The 25,279-nt window shown below is 39.6% G+C and overlaps 1 protein-coding gene across 1 annotated transcript in view; it reads right to left on the reverse strand.

Annotated features, from left to right (window-relative positions):
- Window positions 1-25,279, reverse strand: part of TMEM47 (transmembrane protein 47) — a 107,132-nt gene that overhangs the window by 13,405 nt on the left and 68,448 nt on the right. Inside the window, exon 2 of the mRNA XM_069972436.1 lies at window positions 8,271-8,411. Coding sequence (XP_069828537.1) covers window positions 8,271-8,411 — 141 coding nt within the window. The remainder of the gene's footprint in view (window positions 1-8,270; window positions 8,412-25,279) is intronic.

Below are 25,279 nucleotides of genomic sequence, written 5' to 3' on the forward strand. Positions count from 1 at the left end.
TCATTGCTGCCCGGATACTATCAGTGTTGGTCAGTTAAATGTAATCATCACCCATCTCATAAGTCTATTATCGGTCTTTTTATAATAGCCCAGGATTCCTTTATCCCTGAGCTATGAATAGGACACTTTACTTTTTTATTAGTCTGCATGTATAGTAAGTGCATTATAGGGGGAGTTCCCCTTTAATTTGTTTGCTTATCAGTGATAAAATATCAGATGTGTTTTGGTGCTGCAATTATGCCAAGTGAAAATTTAAGGATTTGGTTGCTGAATAAATAATAAAAGATTTATATAGATGAGTTTCCTTGCTGAGAGCACCTGCAGTGCTTTATATCAAATGAAATTAATCAGTGGTACAGGAGACAAACATACACTTGTTCAAAGAATAATTGAAGACATTTTACCACCAGCTGCCTTATAAAAAAAATGCCTATTAAATGACATCATGTGTTTATATATTTCTATTTAAAGCTTTTAAAGGATTTGATGGATCACTTTTCAAAAAGAAGGAAGAATGAAGGCATGTATAGGGTTATATAGGATCTAAAAACGCACAACATGCACATACAGAAATATACATAACTTTAGTAAACATAGTTATATATTTTATGCAGTATATATACAATAAGGGGGATATTTATCAAACTGGTGTAAAGTAGAATTGTCTTAGTTGCCCCTAGCAACCGGATTCCACCTTTCATTTTTTAAAGAATCTGTGAGGAATGAAAGGTGGAATCTGATTTGTTTCTAGGGCAACTAAGACAATTCTACTTTACACCAGTTTGATAAATATCCCCCTAAATATATATATATATATATATATATATATATATATATATATATATATATATCAGTCCAACCCCTGCTTTCAGAGCAAAGCAGTACCGGCCAGATCAACTTCATTTCTTTAGAATCGGGATGCATGCACTTTACGGTGTGCCTGCATCCCAACTACCCATAGCCAACAATATAAAGTCCGTCCGGAGTTGCACTTTACATTGTCTGAACTGTTGTGCAGCTGCTTTTCAATGAATAGCGGCCACACAATACTGACGAGTCAGTTTTTTCTGCAGCCGCAAGGAATCCTGGCCGGACTGTATACTGTGTGTATACACTCCGACCAGGATTCCATTACAAACAATGTAATTGGCAATTTCATTAAATAACGCCCGTGGTTGCTAAACTGCAACTACGGCCGTTGTTTAATGAAATTATATGATATATTAAGGTTTTATATATATATATATATATATATATACATACATTACCCTTTCGTTACTCAGTGTTTACCCTCCCTAATTCTGGGATCTGTAGCCGGCAGCTCCAGCCCTTCCATGTATTATTTAATTTGGATAACTGGCATGCCATACTACATTATATTAAGTGTCCTAAACAACATATATAGCTTGCTGCACTTTCACTGTGGGGGTCCTTAAAATTGGGCCTGTGCTGACTAGCTTATATTTATACAAGCGGCGCATGCTACTGCTTTCTGTAATCACTGGAAATTATTGCTTTTGTATAGGTAAACAGGGTGCCAATGTAAGAATATTTCATCAAACAGAATCGCGGGTTAAGTAAAGTTCATGTATTTAATGTTAATGTTTTGTTTATCTGATTCTGATCCGATCTGGTTTACTAAACTAAAAAACGGTAAATTGTTGACTATGTTTATACCATTCAGCTAGGCACAATTTACTTAATATATAATTCATTACCTAACAATCCATGTCAGCAAGTCATTCAAGGACAAACTAGAATTTATTTATGTCGCATGAAATAAGAACATGGTACACTATGGGGTATTGTAACATTTTGTCTTTTTATCACTGAATTTCCCAAGAAACAGTTTACAAAAAACTCTGCAAAATGTCATTGTACTACAAAGAAAGAAGTTTAATAGCAAATTTGAAAGAAGCATTGCAATGCTAAACAATGCAAAAATATACAAAATCACTAAACTCTAATATAATAATGGAAATATAATGCAAATATAATTGAAAGTAGCTTGGTTGAAATGATATTCATTAATGTAAATTGACCATCAACGAAACTGAACACCAATATCTGCAATATTATAGGGAGCAGGATCTATAGTAATAATTTTTTTTCCCCTTATTTTCTTTCAAATAAAATAATAAATATGTACTGGACTATTAGGCTGTGTTTCTGCTGTTAATACCATGTCCCCATTTCTTTAACAATAGCCAAGTGATGTTGCCGATAATCCTGGAAAGAATGTGGGTAAGAACTAATGTGAGTACCTGACTACTGGACAAAGTCTGGTTTAGACATCTGAAAACGGGAAACATATTTACACCAGTCTTCCCTGGAGGCCTGAGGAAGGTCTAATAGCTTAGTGTCATCATCTCCTGACCACTGAAATATGAGCCATGGTGCACATGGTTACCGCACTAAGTTTAGCTATCCAATTTAGGCTGAATTTACACAAAAATATCATGAGGGCATTTCTAAGCATTTCTGTAGTACAACCTAAGGTCCCTATCCTGACTGCAGGTCTATTTACCCAAACTGACAGCTTACCTATGATAGATCCCTATAGCAGCCATAATACAAATACAGAAATGTGCCTATATTATGCCAATTTTTCTATAGCAGTATTGCAAATAAAAAATATCTACATTAAACTCAACTATACTGCAAACACAGAAATGTGCCTATATTATGTTTGTTAGAAACTTGCCTTACAGTGATCGGATATGTTCCCACATTGTTGTTTATTGGAAAAGAACGGACGCTGATTGCAATGAAATGAGTTCTTTTCTGCAGGGGCAGCATTGCACTCAATTCCATGCAATGCCGCCCACTGTGTTCCAACTTTGTTATTTTAATGTCCATTCTTTAGAATAGAACTAGAATATTAGCTGTCTACACACAATATAAAGTATGGCCGGCGGTCATACTTTACATTGTTGTCAATGGTTAATTGAATTGTGGGCACACCCAACGGTGCCTGCAATTCAATTGTAAAAAGATAATGTTCCTGCAGCCGATACAGCAGTATTGGCTGCAGAAACGTGCTGAACACTGCCTGGCATTGCTATGCAACGGACAGTGTTATACTAAATGTGAACATAGCCTTGCTGTTATTTAAGAAATACAGAAGCAAATACAAAAATAATAAACAGATATACAAGATACACTATACAAGATATATGCATGATGTAGATATTTTTAAATTGCAATACTGCTATACCATATAGCACACCATTTGATCAAATAGTGACTCCAGTTTGGATCTTGCACTCCACCCTTCCCCCATGGGTGATTAAAGCGGGGAAAAGCTGAATCCTAGGCGTATAAGTAGCCCAGGAGAGGTGTCCATCCTTTAGAAGTTTTAAGTTGAAAATAAGCCATAATATATTAATAAAAAAGAAAAAAAAAATCAATAAAAAACTTTTTCTGAGAGGTGATACAATTTTTTAATATAAAGGACTTTTTCTCATCACCATTTCTGACACAACATCCCTCTATATCAATCAGATAGTCTTTTCTTTCATAAGAAACTATCTTGTATACCTCATTTGTCAGTCACTGTATTTTCCTTTCTCTTTCTTATTTTTTACATTGTTTCATGCATATGTTAGAGTGTGTGCACAGAGGGTGGGCAATGGCACACACATTCATTTCATATGCTACAATATGGTGCGCCATACAGTACTATACTATGATGACATTCTGCCCTAGCACCAAAGAACATTTCTAATAGAACATGCCACACTCAAACAGATAATAATTTTGTTTATATATGAAATCGGAAAATACGGAGGTACAGTAGGTGTCCATAGGAGTTTAGGGGTGCTGTATGGTAAAGTAAATTAGCCCACCGTCTATAAAAGGAAAATGCAGTTTCCTCTTCTCATAGAACCTTTTTTTGGCAAGTGTGGCATCAATAGGAAACACAAGGCGGCTGTCACGGGTAGGTAGGGATCAGTACGGCCTTCCTCATACCCACAGCCTCTGTTCTTATCTACTTGCATGATCCACCCTAATTAAAGGGGTAATTGATTAAAGGGTCCAGTCCTCCAGTACTTATCAGTACTTAGAAGCTGTCCTGCTGCCATGTCAGGAACTGTCAGATTTTGCACTGCTCTGGACAGTTCCTGAAGCAGACAGATGTGACACCAGAGAGCACCATGTCAGACTGGAAAGAATACACCACCTACTGCAGGATATACAGCAGCTCATTAAATAAAAGTCTTTTAAATAGAAGTAAATTACAAATCTATATAACTTTCTGACACCAGTTGATTTAAAAGAAAACATTTTTTTAGCCGGATTACCCCTTTAACAACTGACGACTGGGTGACAGTTCCTACTTTGACCTACATGCTGGGGAGCCAGGGAATAAATAGACACAGGTTATGACAGATACAGAACTACACGATACATAGTACATAATAAAGTGTAACCAGACTAGCCAACCATCAAACCTTAGCAGAATAGTATGACTTAACAATCAAACAGAGCAGTTAAAACAAGCAAGGGTTAACCCCTTAATGATACATGACATACTAGTACGTCATAGTAAGGGGGTATAGAGTTGGTTCACAATGCACTTTTACCCGGCTTCCTGTGACATCATGAACTGGTGGGAGCTTAGCCAATCAGTGACTGCAGTGGTGTTCAGCCTCAGTCACTGACTGGCTGAGCAGGCATTCCTAAGCTGGGTCATGATGTCACAGAAGTGAGAGCTGCAGGAGGCCGCCAGGGTCCATGAACGGTAAGGCAGCAGGGGAACAGGTTTCCCCATCACCACAGCCAGCACTGGGTTTTTCATTTTCAACGGACTTCTCCTTTATTATAAATGCATTTTTTTTCCTTGGGCAACCAGACAGTGCCATTACCTGGTCCTTGTGGATTACAACAGCATATTAATATGATGGCTGGAATGTTGATGCGGGAAAGCCTGATATAATATACGGTCATATGTAAAGAAAACGGGGGGGGGGGGGGGGGGGGACAAGGACCAGCAGAATCAGTATAGTAATTATGTTAAGGTTTTCTTTCTGATACCTTGGAAAACCCATTTACCTAGGCAAACAAAAAAACTACAGCTTTGTTTGATATAAAATGCAGGAAAATATTTTACTAAATAAACCTCAGTTGATGTAACACTTTCTTGGGGATTAAGGTACAGCTCAGTGTAAACCTATTGTCCAGGCAGCAAGAAGCCATCCTGGATAAGAGTGATTAATTCTTGAAACGTCTAGAATGCAACTAGAAAAGAATTGATATTCTTTTGTGTGGAGTTAGGAAAAGGGTTATTTTTAGACCCAATATGTTAGGCATTGTTGCTTCAAGGGCTTGCACTTACACATTCATTCCTCTGTCTCAAGTGGTTAAGGGAGCCACAACAAGAGTAGAAAATATACGAATATAAAATGAGAAATGCTTTCAGCTACGGCAATGTCGCTTTCGTTAGGAAGGTATATACATCTCCATCATGCAGATATCTAGAGGATTTTTCTTTGATAGACCTGTGTAATGTAAGGTCGCCATTTAGATTGTAATAAGATTTGTTATAAAGCTACATTATCTTGCAAGAAGTTGTAAGAATACAGAAAACAAAATTCAATGTTAACAAATATTTTTAAATATGACTTTTTCAGACCTTTAATCTATTGTTTTTAAAAAGGAAACAAATTGTGATAGCAATTACAAGAAAATGGACTACTAATTTCATACCTAGACTGGTTCTAGCATGCACTTAACGCTTACATATGGTATGGTAAATGATCTCTCCATTGGTCATAATTAAAATCTTTGCTTACTTTTGTCTCTACAGCCTCTACACTATGATGTATCATCTCTAGTTTCTCACTACACTTGTACACACCCTACAGCCATGTTCACATGGCGTAAGAGATCAGGTGTTCCGTGACCCGGCTGGGTCAAGGAGCGGCCGGTCTCTGAAAAGATCACCCTGGCCAGTACTGCCCGCAGAGTTCTGTTGCGGGCGCATTCATGTGCGCCCACATCAGAACTCCCCACTGCACACTATGAAGCTTGCGGCCGCAGCTGCTCGCTCCACAGTGTGTACTGACATGTTAGTTGTTTGCGGTGCTGCTAGGGATCCCGGCCTGAGCGTATACTATAAGTTGTGTGAACATAGCCTACACTTGTACACAGAGTGCTTGCCTCACTCTTCTTCAGACTTTCTGAATAGTCCATCAGGTGTTTTCTTCCCCTGTCCCCTCTTTAGGGTGGGTTCACACACACCATATCCACAGCAGATTTCACACTGTGAATTCACAGCGAAATCCGCTGTGGATATCTTCCAAGTCACTTCAGTGAGATGAAATACTTGCAGCTCCCGGCGTCTCCAAGTGGTCAGACAATCAGAGCACTGTGGTAAGGTAGTGTACTGATTGGCCCAGCGACGGGAGACACTGGGAGCCCCTGAAGCAAGCTGGAGCGGGGACCCAATAATGTATGTACCTGGGCTGCAGGGGGTTAAGGGGGCTGACTTTTCCATACTCGCAGCAGGATAACAATCCCTTTACAATTTTGTCTTCTCATTGAAGTGACTGGGAAGGTGTCTGCAGCGGATTTTGCTGCAAACTTGCAGCGTGAAATCCGCTGTGGATACAGTACGTGTAAACCCACCCTTAAACTGGCATGTAGCTTATTCCCACTTTCTGCTGCTAAGGGTCCTATTAGACAAAGGGATATTTCTTTTCTTCTGAGTAACAATAAACTATCGCAAATGAGCGATTTTGAGAATGACCTAAAAGCCTTCACCATAACACATGGAATGATAGTGATTAATTACAATTGTTACTCCTTCTGATCAAACAATGTGTACATACACTGAAAGATTTGCAAACAATTAACAATCATTTTATGGTCAGCTCAAAAGATGTGACCAATGACACACAAACACATTTTTGTTAGTCGTTTGATCGTTTCCTGCATACACATAGAAAGATTATACCTTACATTTATAAGATATAACAATTTTTTGCACTACAATCCTTCTGTATAGGTAGTAAACTAATGAAGACTGTTTAGAAATGGGATTCATTCTGCAAACAGGAAACAAATCATTAAATAAAGTAAAAAAAAAATGGCAAAGGTGTCTTTAGAATTGAGTCCGCTATGAAAGTTTCATATATGTGCATGTTTTCCAAAGTTTAATGTAGTTTAGTTTATTCAACTTTGATATTCAAACAATAATACAGCTAGATAGGATAACCCTTGTCCTCCCTATAAAAACCAGAGTAAAGGGTCAATAAAATAACAGCGAGTTTAAGTTTAACAAACCCATGTATTTCCCTGACGGTCATTCATCTAAATGGAATGTGTTACCCCAGTTATAATGTTACATTCTGTACGGGAAATGTCTAATTGGCCACAATGTCCTATATCAAAGGATTTCATGTGATAAGACAATTTCCTTAATCAAATAAAGAAAAAAGATGATTATGTACCATTTATATAATTAACTACTTATATAACCTAAGGCTATGTTCACACGTAGTAAGACACCAGCCGTTGTCAGAGCAGATCATTCCGGCCGTTAGGATGATCTTTACTGCCGCTAAATTCAAATGCGGGCGCCAGAGCCGCACTCTCCATTGTGTGCACTGACAGGTTTTCTGCTGCTGCTATTCAATGAATAGCGGCCGCAGAAAACTGACATGTCAGTTTCTTGCAGCGCCGCTAGGGATCCCGGCTGGAGTGTATACTATGAGGGACATGTATCAACGCAAAACTGCATACTTTTTTGCGGAAAGGGGCGATTTGCGAATATTTTATTCACAAAACGTCCATTTGTGAATAAAATATTTGCAAATTGCCCCTTTCCCCCGAGTACGCCGGGGGGGGGGGGCAGGGAGGGGGCGTTACGGGGGAGCGGACTCAGAGTCTGCGCGATGTATCATTTTTAACACTTAAATATACGCCGAAAACCTACTCCACCTTTCAGTTGCCATAGGTTTTCGGCTGTGCGCACCGACGCGCACAGGATTTACGTAGAGGCAGTCCGGGATTCCCTCAGGTGCAGCACTACGTAAGTACTGTAGAAATCATGGCCATTGTTGCAAATCGGCAACATTGGCTGTGATTACTACGATGCTTACGTAGTGTGAACATAGCCTAACACTGTACAAAGTGATAAAAGAAACAGTTGTCCGAACTTTGGCAAGATGGTTACACGTTTTTAAGAAGGTTAATTAAAGTGATACAACCAATTTTAGCAATGCTTAATAAATAAATTTATATATTTAACCATGATACAAACTTACCTGCAGCGAAGAGCATGACAGCCACTGGTCTATAGAACCTCCTGCGAGAACCCACACAGATAGAGACTAAGCCAATAAGGAATGCAATAAGTATGATGGCAGCACCACCAAGTAGTAAGGCAAGCGTTGCAATCTGCCAGTCTAGAGAGAAGAGGAAAAATGTAAAATATGAGTACTTATGATAATAATATGTATAAGGCTATGTTCCCACTATGGGAATGAGCTGTCATTTAACTGCAAAAGGTGGCCCTCTTTTCATTATGACGGCTGCAAAAAATTGTTCATAAAATCCCATAGTGGGAACAAAGTCTATTACTGTTCTGCCATTTAACATTAGTTAATATTCTACTTTTTCAATAATCCTGAGTAGGGTGCATACTATATATATATATATATATATATATATATATATATATATATTTATATATATATTTATTTATTTGTGGGTCCAAATGGTTATTTTCAGTTATCTATATACAACTTCAACTGAATTGTTTGATTAAAACCTTTCAATACGTATGTAACTACATTATTACAACCACTTAAGAAAAAGACTGCTCTATCAACACCAGTCAATTCTCTTTGGTCATCCTTACATCTGGATGCAGATCTGCTCCACAATAAAAAGCCAACATTGGCATAGCGCTCGAAAGGTGGGCTCATCCCTCTCCTATATGGTTATCCATGCTCTATTTTTTTCTTGAAAGCAGAGACAACTACAGCAGAAGAGAGAATATGCCTATACATTTTTTGTCAAACACACTAAACGCTTTTACCTTTATTACCAGCTGTAAGGATTTTAACCCCTTAAGGTCAAAGCCAATTTTCGTTTTTGCACTTTTGCTTTTTTCACTTTATAGTTAAAAGGCCATAGCGCTTGCATTTTTTCATCTAGAGACCCACATGAGCCCTTATTTTTTGGGAAACCAATTGTAATTTGTAATGACAGGCATTATTTTTCCATTACATATGCTGCGAAACCGGGAAAAAAATATTTGCGCTGTCAAATAAAAAAATAAATAAATTGTTTTGATTTCGGGGAGTTTTGCATTTGCGCCGTTCATCCTATGGTAAAACTGACATCTATGTTCCTCACATCAGTACGATTACAATGATATGTAACATGTATAACTTTTATTTTATCTGATGGCTTTTAAAAAATTTAAAATCCTTAAAATCGCTCTATTCCCATGCTTATAGCGCTTTTATCCTTTGGTGTATGGGGCTGTATGAGGTGTCATTTTTTGCGCCATGATGTGTTCTTTCCATCGGTACCTTGATTGCCCATATAGGACTTTTTGATCACTTTTTATAAATTTTTTTCTTGATTTGATGCAACCAAAAATGCTCAATTTTGCACTTTTGCGCAATTTTCGCATTTTTTTGCGCTAACGCCGTTTACTGTGCGAGATCAGGAATGTGATAATTTAATAGTTCGGGCGATTACCCATGCGGCGATACCAAACATGTTTGTTTATTTGTTTATTTATTTATATTTATAAAATGGGAAAAGGGGGGTGGTTCAAACTTTTATTGGGGGAGGGGATTTTTTTACTAATAAAAAACACTTTTTTACTTTTATTTTTACTGTAACTGGAAGTCCCTCATAGAGATCAATGCTGTGTAAAAACACAACAAAGATCCATTAGATCGGTGATAGATTGCTTTGGCAATCTATTGCCGAGCTGGGATCAGCGCCATTGCAAAGCTGACTCCTGGCACGGATCTCATCTCCCCCCCCCCTCATGATCGCATCACGGGGGGGAGATCCGTCCCACCAGACACCAGGGACATGAGTGATAAAGCATTTCAATGCAGCTGTCAGGTTTGACAGCTGTATTGAAATGCTTAATTGACCGGCGCAGCAACGGGATCATGGCCAGGAGTGGTGCCATTCAAAGCGGGGACCCCTCTCTGAACTCCCCCCGCATCGCCATGACATACCAGATACGTCATGGGACGCTAAGGGATTAAAACTCTGCATAGACAGATGTAGTGAACAAAAATAATACTAGACAGTTGTCATTTCATGTCATATCCTCAGATAATTTAACTAGCATAAAAAAACAAATACAGATGCAATCTCCATAAGGGTATGTTCAGACTGAAGTTCCGGCGGATTCTGTCACTCGTCCCCGCTCTTAGCCGTGCGCAACGTGCCACAGACTCTATTCTATGCAGGGGCGGATTCCGCCATCCATCCAAAAAATGAACCACTCATTCCTTGGGCAGACAGCGGAATCGGCCAAACCATAGAATGAAGCCTATGGGACCAGTGGAGATGTGCGTGGCTGCAAGCTGTGAAATCCGCAGCGGGTGATCTGCCGGGATTCCGTAGTGTTGACATACCCTGAGACAGCAGGCTATGAGAGGGGAAGAGGAGCCAAAGGTGTAGCTAAAGCTACAGGTGCAGAGGTAGCAGTTATGCAAGAGGCAAAACATAGGAGTGGCCTTTTCAAGAGAATGACTATTATCCATAGCAGCTGTAGTAACTAAGCTACTGGGCCCCAAAGCATAATCATAGGTCCCCCAACTACCATGTGCCATTTATAATATTAAATTATTTTCATATGGCAAAGGACCCTTAGGGGTTCATCAAGCTTTGGCACCCAGACACAATTGCTACCTCAGCACTCCCTATGCCTATGCCCAAGTTTAGAAGCCATACTGTTCAGAACCCTGCCTTTCTAGGATATAATCAAATATATTATTGTTAATAAGAAATACCAATGCTTGTTCTTCAGCTGTCCTTTTTTTTTCATTCTAAAGCAATATCCAATAAACTAATATACTGATAAGCGAATATACCCAGTGTCTCTTAAAGTGTATAGTATATGCATTTATGCTATTGTTCCAAAGCCCCCGGGAACCCTCGCCACATACAGTAACACCAATTTGATGCCATCCAAAATTGTACTGAAAATTGGCCATTTATGGTGGAGTTAAAATCCCTTGCATTAAATAAGGTCTAGACAAGAGTGGTATGTTCAAAGAGGTGGTCTTTTGGAAAAGTTTATGCAATCAGTGCTATGATTTTAAAGCTACTTATAGCTACTTATAGCTGATGGCAACAACGGCCGTGGTTTTTGTGCAGCGGATAAGCCTATTAAGCAATGGGATCCTGGCCGGAGTGTATACACATAGTATACGCTCCGGCCGGGATCTGTGCGGCCCCGCAAATAACTGACATGTCAGTTTTCTGCGGAGGGAATTCAGTGAATTCCGGCCACAGAAAGCCCTGTCAGTTGACGCAGTGAAGCGAGCGGCTCCGGCATCAGAGCTCTGCGGCCGGAAAGATCACCCGGCCGGTACTTAAGTATTAGCCGAGATGATCCAGCCAGCCGGCCGGGGTCACGGAATGGCCTGTCTCATACATTGTGTGAACATAGCCTAAAGGTGAATTTTTGTTTAAAAATGCTGGTAAAAAATTTGAATAAATGAGAAAAAAAATGCTGAAGAACATTATAACAATAATATTAAAAGAATAAATATATGTGATTCGGAAAATTCAGATTTACTGTATAGGAACAAAACGCACAGTAATTACTGCAGTTTCAATTTCTAGTACGGTAGAGCAGAAAAATGTCAACTATTAGACCTTATTCCTGGGAAAGACTTTCCCATGTAAACTATGCCAATTTTCCTTTGAATAGAAGTAAATCAATTTTAAGCAGAGATGCATTCTGGTAGCCTCAGACGACTAGTGCATGCATGAATTATAACAGGCAGCAAACATAACAACAGAGACATTGTTTCTATTGAAATGTAACTCTGAGAAAGAAAAAAAATGTATATATCAGAAATGTGTTAAGGCTGTTTTCTCCAAATCCCCTGCTGAGAATGTGTACTGCATGGTTTTTTAAGAGATAGAATAAGTAATGAAGTCTGCTCTTAACTGAAATCAACACAACTGTAATTTAAAGTATAGTAGAAAACGTGTGAGAAAAAAAAACACCCTGGTGTTCAATGTACAAGTACGGGGTATGGAAACTCTTTCTAATCTACTGTTACTATAATAATGTGTTATTTTACTTAGATTTTTTTGAAAATGTGGGTCTCCATTGAATCACCTTTTGAACCAGTCTAACATAAATGACCACAATTAGACTAGGATATATGTATATGCTGAGCTTCCATTTACCGTTGGCTTATTAAACTTAAAGACAATCAATTTTGCACCCTATAACCAGTATAGGCATTGCTACCTTCAGAATACAGCACAAAAAAATTAAATAGCTTACTTTTAAGCTATTCATACTATAATATGTAAGTTCTTAGCTATTCATACTATAATATGTCAGCTCTTCATACTATAATATGTAAGTTGATGATACTTGAGCTTAGCTGTCAGGCCAAGTCAGGATTCACACAGATGACACAGAGACAAGTGCAGTCCTGACGCTGTCCCACACCCACTGTCTCAATGTGTCTTAGGCAACAAGGGACAACTTGGAGGAGTTCCCTACGCTAATGTAGGTGGAACAGGATACAAGACAAATATGAGACAAGCTTAACCCTTAGACGACCCAGGGCGTATAGGTACGCCATGGAAGTCTGTCCCCAGACGACCTAGGGCGTAACTGTACGCCCTGGGTGTTTCTAAAGCTATGAAGCGCGCTCCGGAGCGGAGCGCGCTTCATAGCAGGTGGGGGCCGGCTGCAATCAGCAGCCGGGACCTCACCGGTAATGACACGCTGCAGCGATCGCGCTGCCGCGTGTCATTAACTCCTTAAACGCCGCGATCGCGGCGCGACCGCGGCGTTTAAGTGTAAGTGACAGGGGGAGTCCCCTGTCACTTACCGATCGGGACCCCCGCAGTGTGACTGCGGGGGTCCCGATCGGTAAAACGGGCCGCCGGAGGTCTCTCACCTGCCTCCGTGCGGTCCGATCGGCGCTCTGGTCACTGAGCCTGCACAGGCAGGCTCAATGAGCAGAGCGCCGATAACACTGATCAATGCTATGCCTATGGCATAGCATTCATCAGTGTAAAAATCCAAGTAGTGAATGTAAAAGTCCCCCAAAGGGACTTCAAATGTGTAAAAAAAAAAAGTTAAAAACACTAACACACTACCCCAAAACCCCTCCCCCAATAAAAGTCTAAATCACCCCCCTTTCCCATTATATAAATAAAACATATAAAAATAAATAAATAGATAAACATATAATATACCGTAGCGTGCGTAATTGTCCGATCTATTAAAATATAACAAGCGTCATTGCGAACGCTAAACGGCGTACACGAAAAGAGGGAAAAAAGTGCGCGGATTACAGATTTTATGTTACATTATATATATAAAAAAATTAATAAAAAGTGATCAAAACGTCCGATCTTCACAAATATGGTATTAATAAAAACTAGAGATCATGGCGGAAAAAATGACACCCCATACAGCCCCGTAGGTGAAAAAATAAAACCGTTATAAGCGTCACAATAGTCCCATTTTATTTATAATTAATTGTCAAAAAAAAGGATTTCATTTAAAAAAAATATATAACATTAGAGAATCTGCGTAAACCTGCATATGGTTGTGTTCGTACTGACCTATAGAGTAATGGTATCATGTCGCTTTTACCATATAGTGCATTACGTAGACACAGGAACCCCCCAAACATTACCATATTGCATTCTTTTTTGCGATTTCACCAATTTATATCTTCATAAATAATATATTTGGAATTCCATCATACATGTTATGGTAAAATGAATGACGCCATTACAAAGTACAACTATTCCTGTAACAAATAAGCCCTTACATGGCCTGTAGATAAAAAACTGAAAGTGCTGGAGCTCTTAGAAGGGGAGGAGGGAAAAACGGAAACACTAAGATCAAAATTTGCGCGGTCCACTGGGTCATTTTGGGCCTGGTCCTCAAAGGGTTAAGACAAATACAAGACAATGACAAAAAATACATAATGTCGTGTGGTCAGCAGGCTAGGGTCAAACCAAGAGAGGCAAATACTAGTACAAAGTTGTTAGGCAATAAACAGAGTCAATGAGGCTATAATACCAGTTAACTAGAATACAACCAACTAGGCCAAGGAAGAGTCAATCCATGTTCACACTAGGAATATAGAGAAATATACTGGCTGCGTCGCCTGTGGCAAAGGATGCATGGGATGCCTCCCCACTGCTCCAGCCCTCTTATGCTGCCGGGGTGAATCCCAAAGAGGAGCAGCAGTTGTAGGAACGCAGGGACAGAAGTAACCAGCCCAGCGGCTGCTTGCATCAGTATTACAAGAAACATGAGGCTATAGAAAGGGTAAGAAAATATTGTCTCACATAAAATTGATCAATACAAAACAACCACAACTGGAAATAAAAATCTATTTTTATATACTATGGAGTTGTATAAACAGCAATTGTCTAACATACAATAAATTTAAAATGTATCCATTGGCAGGCAGGAGTGATTTGATCACAAAATTGGTGATCTGCTGCAAATTCATCAACTGTTCTCCCTTAAAGCGACTCTGTACCCACAATCTGTCCCCCCCAAACCGCTTGAACCTTCAGATAGCTGCTTTTAATCCAAGATCTGTCCTGGGGTCCGTTCGGCAGGGGATGCAGTTATTGTCATAAAAACAACTTTTAATCCTGCAGTGCTGTGTCTAACAGCCGGGGCTTACATTTGTATGTGCATTAGGCTGGCACCACCTCTCCGTCCTTCCTCACCACCCTCCTCATCATTAGGAATGATCCAGGAACATTTACTGCTGTTTAAGCTTTACACAGGTGTATTAACGATCCAGCCCTTGTCCATTATACACACAGGTGGGGAATAGGAAGCAATCTGCCTGGAACATTCCTAATGATGAGGAGGGTGGGGAGGAAGGACAGAGAGGGTGTGCCAACCTAATACATATACTAATGTAAGCCCCGGCCATTAGACACAGCGCTGCAGGATTTTAAGTTGTTTTTATGACAATATCTGCATCCCCTGCCGAACTGACCCCAGGACAGATCTTGGATTAAAAGCAGCTATCTGAAGGTTCAAGTGGTTTGGGGGGTCAGATTATGGGTACAGAGTCGCTTTAACCCTTTGAGGACCAGGCCCAAAATGACCCAGTGAACCGCGAAAATTTTGATCTTTGCGCTTTCGTTTTTCCCTCCTCCCCTTCTAAGAGCTCTAGCATTTTCAGTTTTCTATCTACAAGGCCATATAAGTGCTTATTTGTTACAGGAATAGTTGTACTTTGTAATGTCGTCTTCATTCTACCATAACATGTATGACGGAATCCCAAATATATTATTTATGAAGATATAAATAGGTGAAATCGTAAAAAAAGAATGCAATATGGTAACGTTTGGGGGGTTCCTGTGTCTACGTAATGCACTATATGGTAACAGCGACATGACACTATTATTCTATAGGTCAGCCCGAACACAACCATATGCAGGTTACACAGATTCTCTAATGTTATATATTTTTTTAATTAAATCCTTTTTTTTGGCAAATAAATATTAATAAAATGGGCCTATTGTGACGCTTATAACGGCTTTATTTTTTCACCTACAGGGCTGTATGGGGTGTCATTTTTTCCACCATGATCTCTAGTTTTTATAAATACCATATTTGTGAAGATCTGACGTTTTGATCACTTTTTATAAATTTTTTTTTATATATAATGTAACATAAAATCGGTAATCCACGCACTTTTTCCCTCTTTTCATCTACGCCGTTCACCATTCGCAATGACGCTTGTTATATTTTAATAGATCGGACAATTACGCACGCTACAGTATATTATATGTTTATTTATTTATTTTTATATGTTTTATTTATATAATGGGAAAACTTTTATTGGGGAAGGGGTTTTGGGGTAGTGTAATAGTGATTTTTACTTTTTTCTTTTACACATTTTAAGTCCCTTTGGAGGACTTGTACATTCATAACTTAGATTTTTATACTGATCATTGCTATGCCATAGGCATAGCATTGATCAGTGTTATCGGCTCTCTGCTGATTGAGCCTGCCTGTGCAGGCTCAGTGACCAGAGCACCGATCGGGCCTCACGGAGGCAGGTGAGAGACCTCCAGCGGTCCGTTTTATCGATCGGGACCCGATCGGTAAGTGACAGGGTACTCCCCCTGTCCCTTACACTTAAACGCCACGGCCGGCGTTTAAGGAGTTAATGTCACACTGCAACGTGTCATTAACGGTGAGGTGCCGGCTGCTGGTTGCATCCGGCCCCCACTTGCTATGAAGCTTTATAGCTCAGGACGTACCGATACGTCCAGGGTCGTCTGGGGACCGACCTCCAGGATGTACGGGTACGTCCTAAGTCGCCTAGGGGTTAAAGAGTCACTGTCGTGAAATTTTCTTTAGCAGAAATCAACAGTCCAGGCGATTTTAAGAAACTTTGTAATTTTGTTTATTAGGCAAATATGCAATTATCTGAATTTAAAAAGCCTTTTACGAGGTCCCCCCTCCTCTCCTTTCTGTCATCCACTGCTCAGAATCAGGAAATCTCAATCAGATGCATCCTGTCTGTTCTATGAAGAGGAGAGGGGGAAAGAGACGGAAGAGAAATTTCGGCAGCAAAAAACAGAAAACAAAGGATTACTCAGCAGGGGAGCTATTCCGAGTGCTATTCAGGGGTCATAGAGGTCAGTGGTGACATCAGAGGAGAGAGCACAGAATGTAATGTAGCTTTTAATTAACTCTTTGTTGTCCTGTTTTGGTGTCTCTTTTCCCTCTCTCCATAGGAGAACAATGAAGACAGGGGGAGAGCTTCAAACTGCTTTTTCATGATAAAAAAAATCATTTTTCAGCTCATAAACCCAATTACAAAGTTTCTTAAAATCACCTGGACTATTCGGGACAGTGACTCTTTAACCCCTAGACGACCCAGGACGTAGGGTTACGTCATGGAAGTCTGTCACCAGACGACCCTGGACCTAACTGTACGTCCTGGGTGGTTCTCCCGCTATGAAGCGCGTTCCGGAACGGAGCGCGCTTCATAGGAGGTGGAAGCCAGCTGCAGTGAGCAGCCGGGACCTCACCGGTAATGACACGCTGCAGCGATCGCGCTGCCGCGTGTCATTAACCCCTTAAACGCCGCGATCGCGGCGCGACCGCGGCGTTTAAGTGTAAGTGACAGGGGGGAGTCCCCTGTCACTTACCTATCGGGACCCCCGCAGTGTGACTGCGGGGGTCCCGATCGTTGAAACGGACCGCCGGAGGTCTCTCACCTGCCTCCGTGCGGTCTGATCGGCGATCTGCTGCACTAAGCCTGCACAGGCAGGCTCAATGAGCAGAGCACCGATAACACTGATCAATGCTATGCCTATGGCATAGCAATCATCAGTGTAGAAATCAAACAAGTGAATGTAAAAGTCCCCCAAAGGGACTTCAAATGTATATAAAAAAAAGTTCAAAACACTATTACACTACCCCAAAACCCCTCCCCCAATAAAAGTTGAAATCACCCCCCTTTGCCATTATATAAATAAAACATATAAAAATAAATAAATAGATAAACATATCATATACCATAGCGTGCGTAATTGTCCGATCTATTAAAATATAACAAGCGTCATTGTGATCGGTAAACGGCGTACACGAAAAGAGGGAAAAAAGTGCACGGATTACCGATTTTATGTTACATTATATATTAAAAAAAAATCAATAAAAAGTGATCAAAACGTCCGATCTTCACAAATATGGTATTAATAAAAACTAGAGATCATGGCGGAAAAAATTACTCCCCATACAGCCCCGTAGGTGAAAAAATAAAACTGTTATAAGTGTCACAATAGGCCCATTTTATTAATATTTAATTGCCAAAAAAAAGTATTTCATAAAAAAAATATATATATAACATTAGAGAATCTGTGTAACCTGCATATGGTTGTGTTCGGACTGACCTATAGAGTAATAGTATCATGTCGTTTTTACCATATGGTGCATTATGTAGACACAGGAACCCCCCAAACGTTACCATATGGCATTCTTTTTTACGATTTCACCAATTTATATCTTCATAAATAATATATTTGGAATTCCATCATACATGTTATAGTAAAATGAATGACGCCATTAAAAAGTACAACTATTCCTGTAAAAAACAAGCAATTACATGGCCTGTAGATAGAAAACTGAGAGTGCTAGAGCTCTTAGAAGGGGAGGAGGGAAAAACGAAAACACTAAGATCAAAATTTGCGCGGTCCACTGGGTCATTTTGGGCCTGGTCCTCAAAGCAAAATAAAAACATACAATATTAAAATAACCCCAAATCTGCTGGAAATCTATTTGCACACAGCTTCCCTGTCATATTATGTGGCTTGTGGTAGTAGTGTTTGTGATCATGAATATACTGTATATTAGGGAACTTATGCACACACAAGGTTTGGTTTTACCTCTTTTTTAATATTACAAAATGTAATGAAGAAATACACCAAAATACCTTGGCAACGTGAACCAGAGGTCACTGTCTATAGACTTCTAAGCCCTAAATGTGTGCAAAGCCTATCCAAAAACAGAGCTTGCATATCTTTTTTTTGTATTAAACATTAGATGAAATTGGACACATCCAGTTAATTTGGTAAAGACAAGTCTAAATTTTAGTAAATAGCCCCTCAAATAGAACGTGTCAATTTAGGCTATGTTCACATGGCGGTTTTTTTTCTGGACATTATTTTATACGTAAAATAGCGGTTATTGTTTTGAGTATCAAATAACGTCCATTAAGCATGTTTCAACGAGCGTGCACAGACAGCTGCTGGAACATTTCTCCAGTTAGGAGGACTGATTGCCCTTCAGGTGGGTCTTAATACACTGTGTGCATTGGGCAGCTGTCAGTCAATTGACTTCAATGCATTCCACTGATGTCAATTAAAATAAAAAAGAAGTGTTTTCACAACCTGCCACCTTGTTTTATTTGTGCACCTATTCGCTACTGACACCCAGAAGGGTGTGTGTAAAGTGGATGGCAGCCAAACCTCATTTTAACACAGAAGCGATCACTAGAGTCGTAACTAAGCATGTACGACCCCTCAAGGTGAATGTGCATTTGTGTCTACCTAAATTACCTGGTGACCATATAATAGGTTTTGCACATGCAGAGCTGTTTGTTCTCTTTTATACATCTCCCTGAGGAATGCAACATAAATTCATGAGAAAATGTAATGGCCATATTGCTCCTTTGGGAATTCTGGGAAAAAAGGATATCCAAAATAGCTCTCAAACAACCTTGGGAAGATGGTTTACAATTCAAATGAGTGTTTTACTCCAACTAAGGATCTTAGAACATTGCCTAGGGGTATATTCCAAGTCAAAAATTTCTCTGAAAGGAAAGAATGCCCATCTGCAGACAGTTGTTTCAGGGTTATTGATCCTCGGCAGTACAAAGCACAAGGTGCTGGCTGGATATGAGGGGCCTATTCTTATGGGAGCTAAATTGTTGTGAGATTCTTACCTTCTCAATGGAGTACGTCAACTGTAAAGACTGGTCACCTAATGCGTAGGCATGTGGGCTTCCGCATGGCGGGCATGAGGTGTGGCCTCCCCCGCTCCTGATATATCATGATTTATACCTGCTAGCACGGCAAAAATTTACAACTGCTCAGGAGCAGACATACGTTCCTGCGCCTGCCTTGCAGTTAGCTCGCCAGGTTTACCTATGAAGCGCACATCACTTAGTAAATCTGGCCAGGACAAGGGGACGGGGCTTTATCTAAGACTGGCATACTAATACACTAGTGTTGATAAATGCCCCCCAAAGTCAGTTGAATATCCTGCCATTAAATTAGAAAGAAATTAATATGTTACCAAAGACTAGCACAAAGAAAAAGTAAATAATGTGAACTTGCATTTTAACACAGAAAATTATGTAGTCACTGCATTAAGAGCACAAGGAAAGACCATCATGCAAGATCTAAATAGAAGCGAGTAATTGGAACTAAATGTTCACTATAAATATCCAGATGGGTCCATATTTATCACATATTCTCATTAGTAACAGTAATAATTAGCTGGAAGAGGAGTTGTGTGTTTGTCACATGGAATATTAAGGTCCCTTTTCAAAGCAATCGTGTAACAAGCTCTCAAGTCATTCAGGTCACAATAAAGCGAAGCAACATAAGGTGTGTTGACATTCGGTGCCTAAAAAATGTAAATTCTAAATAGCACATAGCATATGATACGATGACCCAAGAAATGATAAATATATAATGAAAAAAATGAGCCCTGCTGGGTAAAGAAGATATAATAAAAATAGATTAAGACACACTGTCTATGAACTAGACCACTCTACAGTAAGATTTAATTCCTGAAGACTTAAGAAAGTGAAATATACATGAAGCAAGCCATTGTATGAATGCAAGAAGCCTTTATTGTATTGGGTTTGTGTGAGCCCAAAGTTTCTGAAAATTCACTAATTTCTAACAGATCTCTAGAGACTATATTGCCATATAGATTTTCTGCAAGAAAAAAAGAAAAAAAACGCTTGTTTATTCAAATAATTTCAATGGACTTGCCATAGGTAAGCCTTAGTTAGAATATATTTTTGCTGGTTTCCTGATGAACCTCAGTGACCTAGCATAAACATGGTGGGAAGAGGGCTGTAGTTAGTCCGATAATGAGGAATATATGGATAAATGCTGGTGCAGCTTTCACAAAGTATTTTTCTGGAGAAATGGAGAATTTTATACTGCTGGGTATAGGTTTAAAAAAAAAAAATTATATGTACCTACCTTGGTTTCCCACAGTTTCCATCTCAGTCTTTAGTCGGCTGCACAGGCAGGTCATGCTCTGGCATTTCATCTTGGAAGCAAGTGCAAGAAGTGAGTAGTATAAGGCTATGTTCACACAATGTTTTTTAATCTCAGTTTAAAATGACGTCCGTCATTTTGAGTCTACAATAACGGACATTATTTAGCAGCGTGACCTCCCCTTAGTGCACTGACGGGTGTTTGTCCATTATTCTATTTTGGGGTTACTTATTGGACTTTGGATGCCGTTTAATTGAAAAGTCCATTGAATTTAATAGTAAAAACGGAGACAGAACGGTGACAAAAGTAAACTACTGTGTGTGAACTACAAATAAAAAACGTATTTGCAAAAGACGTCTGAAAATAATGTTCATGTTCATTATTTTTACGTCCGCGGCAAAAACATCCGTTATTCAATACGCAGTGTGCATTGGACGTCTGTCTTCCCATTGACTTCAATGCATTGCATTGCAGTCAGTTAAATTTCGGCAAAAACGGACGTTATTTTAAGTATGAAAATCGGCCGCCTTTTTAATATTTTTGGCGTTGTGTGAACATAGCCTTAGATCGGTGACAAAAGAAAAGCGGTGTATGAACTACTAATAAAAACGTCCGCTGTTTGCAAAAGACGTCTGAAAATAATGATTATGTTCATTATTTTGACGTCCGTGGCAAAAACGTCCGTTATTCAATACACTGTGTGCATTGAACATCTGTGTTCCCATTGACTTTAACCCCTTGCCTCCGCAGCCTGTTTTGGCCTTAATGACTAGGGCCTATTTTTCAAATCTGACCTGTCTCTCTTTATGTAGTGATAACTCTGCGGTGCTTTTAACTATCACGGTTATTATGAGATTGTTTTTTCGTGACATATTCCTCTATATGTTAGTGGTATACTTTTGATGATACACTCAGTAGTTTTTTTGTAAAAAACACAACATTTGGGCAAAAATTTGAAAAATTTATATTTCTTCATATTCAAAATTTTCTTTTTCTGAGAAAAATGGTCATATCACATTAACTAATTATTATTGCAACATCAACAACATGTCTGCTTTATGGTGACGTAATTTGGTAAACATCCTTTTACTTTTTCGGATGTTAGGGAGCTTTGAAATTTTGCAGCGCTTTTTTTTTATTTTCAGGAAAACTTCTAATTCTGATTTTATTAGGGACCAGTTCAGTTCTGAAGTGGATTTGTGGGGCCTGTATGTTAGTTACCCTCATAAATCCCTCCACTGTAAAAACTGCACCCCTCAAAGTATTCAAAGTGACATTTCATAAGTTTATTAACCCTTTAGGTGTTTCACAAAAATTTAAGCAAGTTGGAGGGGAAATTTTTTTTTTTTGGCAGATATTCCATTTTAATCCATTTTTCCTCTAACACAGCAAATACTAACTGAGAAATGGAACTCAGTATTTATTCCCCATGTTTCAATGTTTCTAGAAATCCCCCATATGTGGCCACAGTGCTTCACCTGACTCAACCACAAGGTGCAGACATGACAGAGACCTGGTGAATTTTGGGGCCTGGTTTTATTTCAGGGTTATTTTGGCCATTATACCAAGTCACAGAGGCCTTGTGGTGCCAACATATTTGTGTAAGACAAGTTGACGTTTCCATCGGTACCATTCGGAGGGACATGTGACACCCTGATGAATATTTATTTAATTTTTTATGAGGTGGTATGAATAAAAAAGACAATTTAGCAGCTGTTTTTCATGATTTTTTTGTACGCCGTTTACTATATGTCACATATGACATGTTATCTTTATTCGTCTGGTTGGTATGATTACAGTGATATCCATGTTATATAGCTTTTATTATAGTTTATAACATTTATACTATAAATACTGTTTGTGTCTTGCCTATTGTAAAAGCAGCAATATTTAAATTTTTTTGCTAATTAAGTTATATAAGGGATTTTTTTTTTTGCGGAATAAGCTGACAAATTTAGTGGTACACCTTTTGGGTACATCTGTCGTATTGATAACTTTTTTCTATATTTTTTAGGGGGCAGGATTAACAAAAAATTGTCATTTTGATTAATTTTTTATTTTTTTTAATGCCGTTGATTGAGCGGTATAATTAATGTAACGGGTTAATAGACGGGGTCATTACGAATGCAGAAATACCAAATATATGTATCGTATTCATAGGGGATCATTTGTAAAGGGGGATGGGGAATGTGTATATTTATTCATGCATTTATTTATTTTTTATTTATTTATGTTTTAATTTATTTTAATTAATTAATTATGTATGTATTTATTTAATTATTTATTTATGTATTTATTTTTGTGTGTGTTTTTATTTTTTCTCCACTTTTACAGGTATATATAATGCATTACAGCACATGTGGAGGCCGCAGAGGGATACAGGAGGGGGAGGGAGACAGGAGGAGGCTGACAGCAGCGGCGGCGGGAGAAGGCAATGTGCCGCAGCCTCCTCTCGCTGCTCGATCGATCACACGGCTTCGGGAGGGGGGCGGCACAGGGACCGGAGCGACGGGAGGTGAGGAGGGGGCCGCAGAGGGAGACAGGAGGGGGAGGAGGCTGAAAGCAGCGGCGGCGGGAGGAGGCAATGTGCCGCAGCCTCCTCCTGCCGCCCGATCGATCACACGGCTCCGGGAGGGGGCGGCACAAGGACCGGAGCGACGGGAGGTTAGGAGAGGGCCTGGAGGAGGCTGACAGCAGCGGTGGTGAGGGGAGGCAATGTGCAGCAGCCTCCTCCCGCTGGAAGCCTCGTCAGAAAGCAGCAGATTTCCCCATAGACGCTGCGGTCGCAACGACCACGGCGTCTATGGGGTTAACTGCTGCGGGGAAGCACAGCTCCTCTTCGGGCAGTGGCGGCTGGAGGAGGCTGTGTGATACAGCCTCGTCCCGCCGCCGGATCTCATCTAGGGACAGTGGGGGGAGGCAGGGAAAGCATGTCCAGGGACGTCTCATGATGCGTTCTGGCACTGATTTTCATGACGTCCCTGGACGTCATATTGGGGGAGAGGGTTAATGCATTGCCATTGCAGTCAGTTAAATCGCGGCAAAAACTGACTTTTTTCATTATCAAAATCGGCCGTCTTTCATCTATTTTCGATGTTGTGTGAACATAGCCAGTTTCAAACTTCTCACGTGGGTGTGTTTCACTTCCAGTAATACATCCTAGATGTGAGGACTTTGGGGGAGATTTATCAAGCTGCTGTAAAGTAGAATTGTCTTATTTCAAAACAACAGCTGTTCTTTTAAAACAACGGTCGTTATTTGCCATTAAATGGCAGCCATCCACTAAATTTCACCAGTGTGTGAACATAGCCTTTCTGTGTTTTCAATCCACTCCTGGTTTTGGTTAAAAAATACTGATCAAAGTACTGATCAAAAATACTGTGTTGGAGAACATACCCTCAGAGTGGAGTCGAAGTTATGCCTTAGCCAGCCTGAGGCTACTGTATGTCCACACAGAGTAAAATAAAAGAAAGATAGAGCCGTAAATTTGACTAAAAATAAAACAATGGGTGAACAGGTGAAAAATTTACGGTCGTAAATACTTATGGCTGTTATTCTATACTGCGTGTGCAAACTAAACTTTGGTGAACTCAGGGATCCCCAAATCCCCACTACTGTAAAGCAAATACAAGATGTGAGATATAAACAGTTCAGGTTCAAATTTGCTGGTTTTATTCTGTAATTTTGTACATAGTTGCCCAAAGGACATTTGCTGATAACTGTAATACTGTATCGGTATATAATGTCAGTTAGGAAGGGGAAAATGATACTATAATGTAGAGTTTGACGGCAGTCATATTTAACTGGCTTTTAAACAAAGGTTAACTTTTCAGATAAGAGCATTTAACAAAATTATGATAGCATAATGTGTCTATAAAGAGGAGGGCATATGCCAACTTTTCATGTTATTTGTAATTTAATGGAATACGATCCTCTTGAGCCTATGCTAATGTTCAATGTCCTAGACGGATATTATGTGAAGTCTTGTCCATAATTCTGTTCATTCATTTTTTATTCAGCCTCACATCTGTCTCCTTTATATTGCAGAACATAAAATGAATAAGAAAATAGCTGCACATTTCGTGTACCCTAAAGCTTTTCTTTGCAGAATGCAGTTTGGGAAGATTTCAATAATTGGTTTACGTGCTGTTGATTAGATTTTATTTTATTGCTTTTGGGATTGTGTTTCCACGTCATAAACTGAAACAGATGATGTAGGCATTGCTGCTTTCTGTGCCGCGCAAACAATACGGCAATGAGGGAGACGGAATAAAGTGTGCGCATTGAGGCCGTTCTA

The sequence above is a fragment of the Dendropsophus ebraccatus genome, chromosome 5, assembly GCF_027789765.1.
Source record: "Dendropsophus ebraccatus isolate aDenEbr1 chromosome 5, aDenEbr1.pat, whole genome shotgun sequence".
NCBI lineage: Eukaryota > Metazoa > Chordata > Amphibia > Anura > Hylidae > Dendropsophus > Dendropsophus ebraccatus.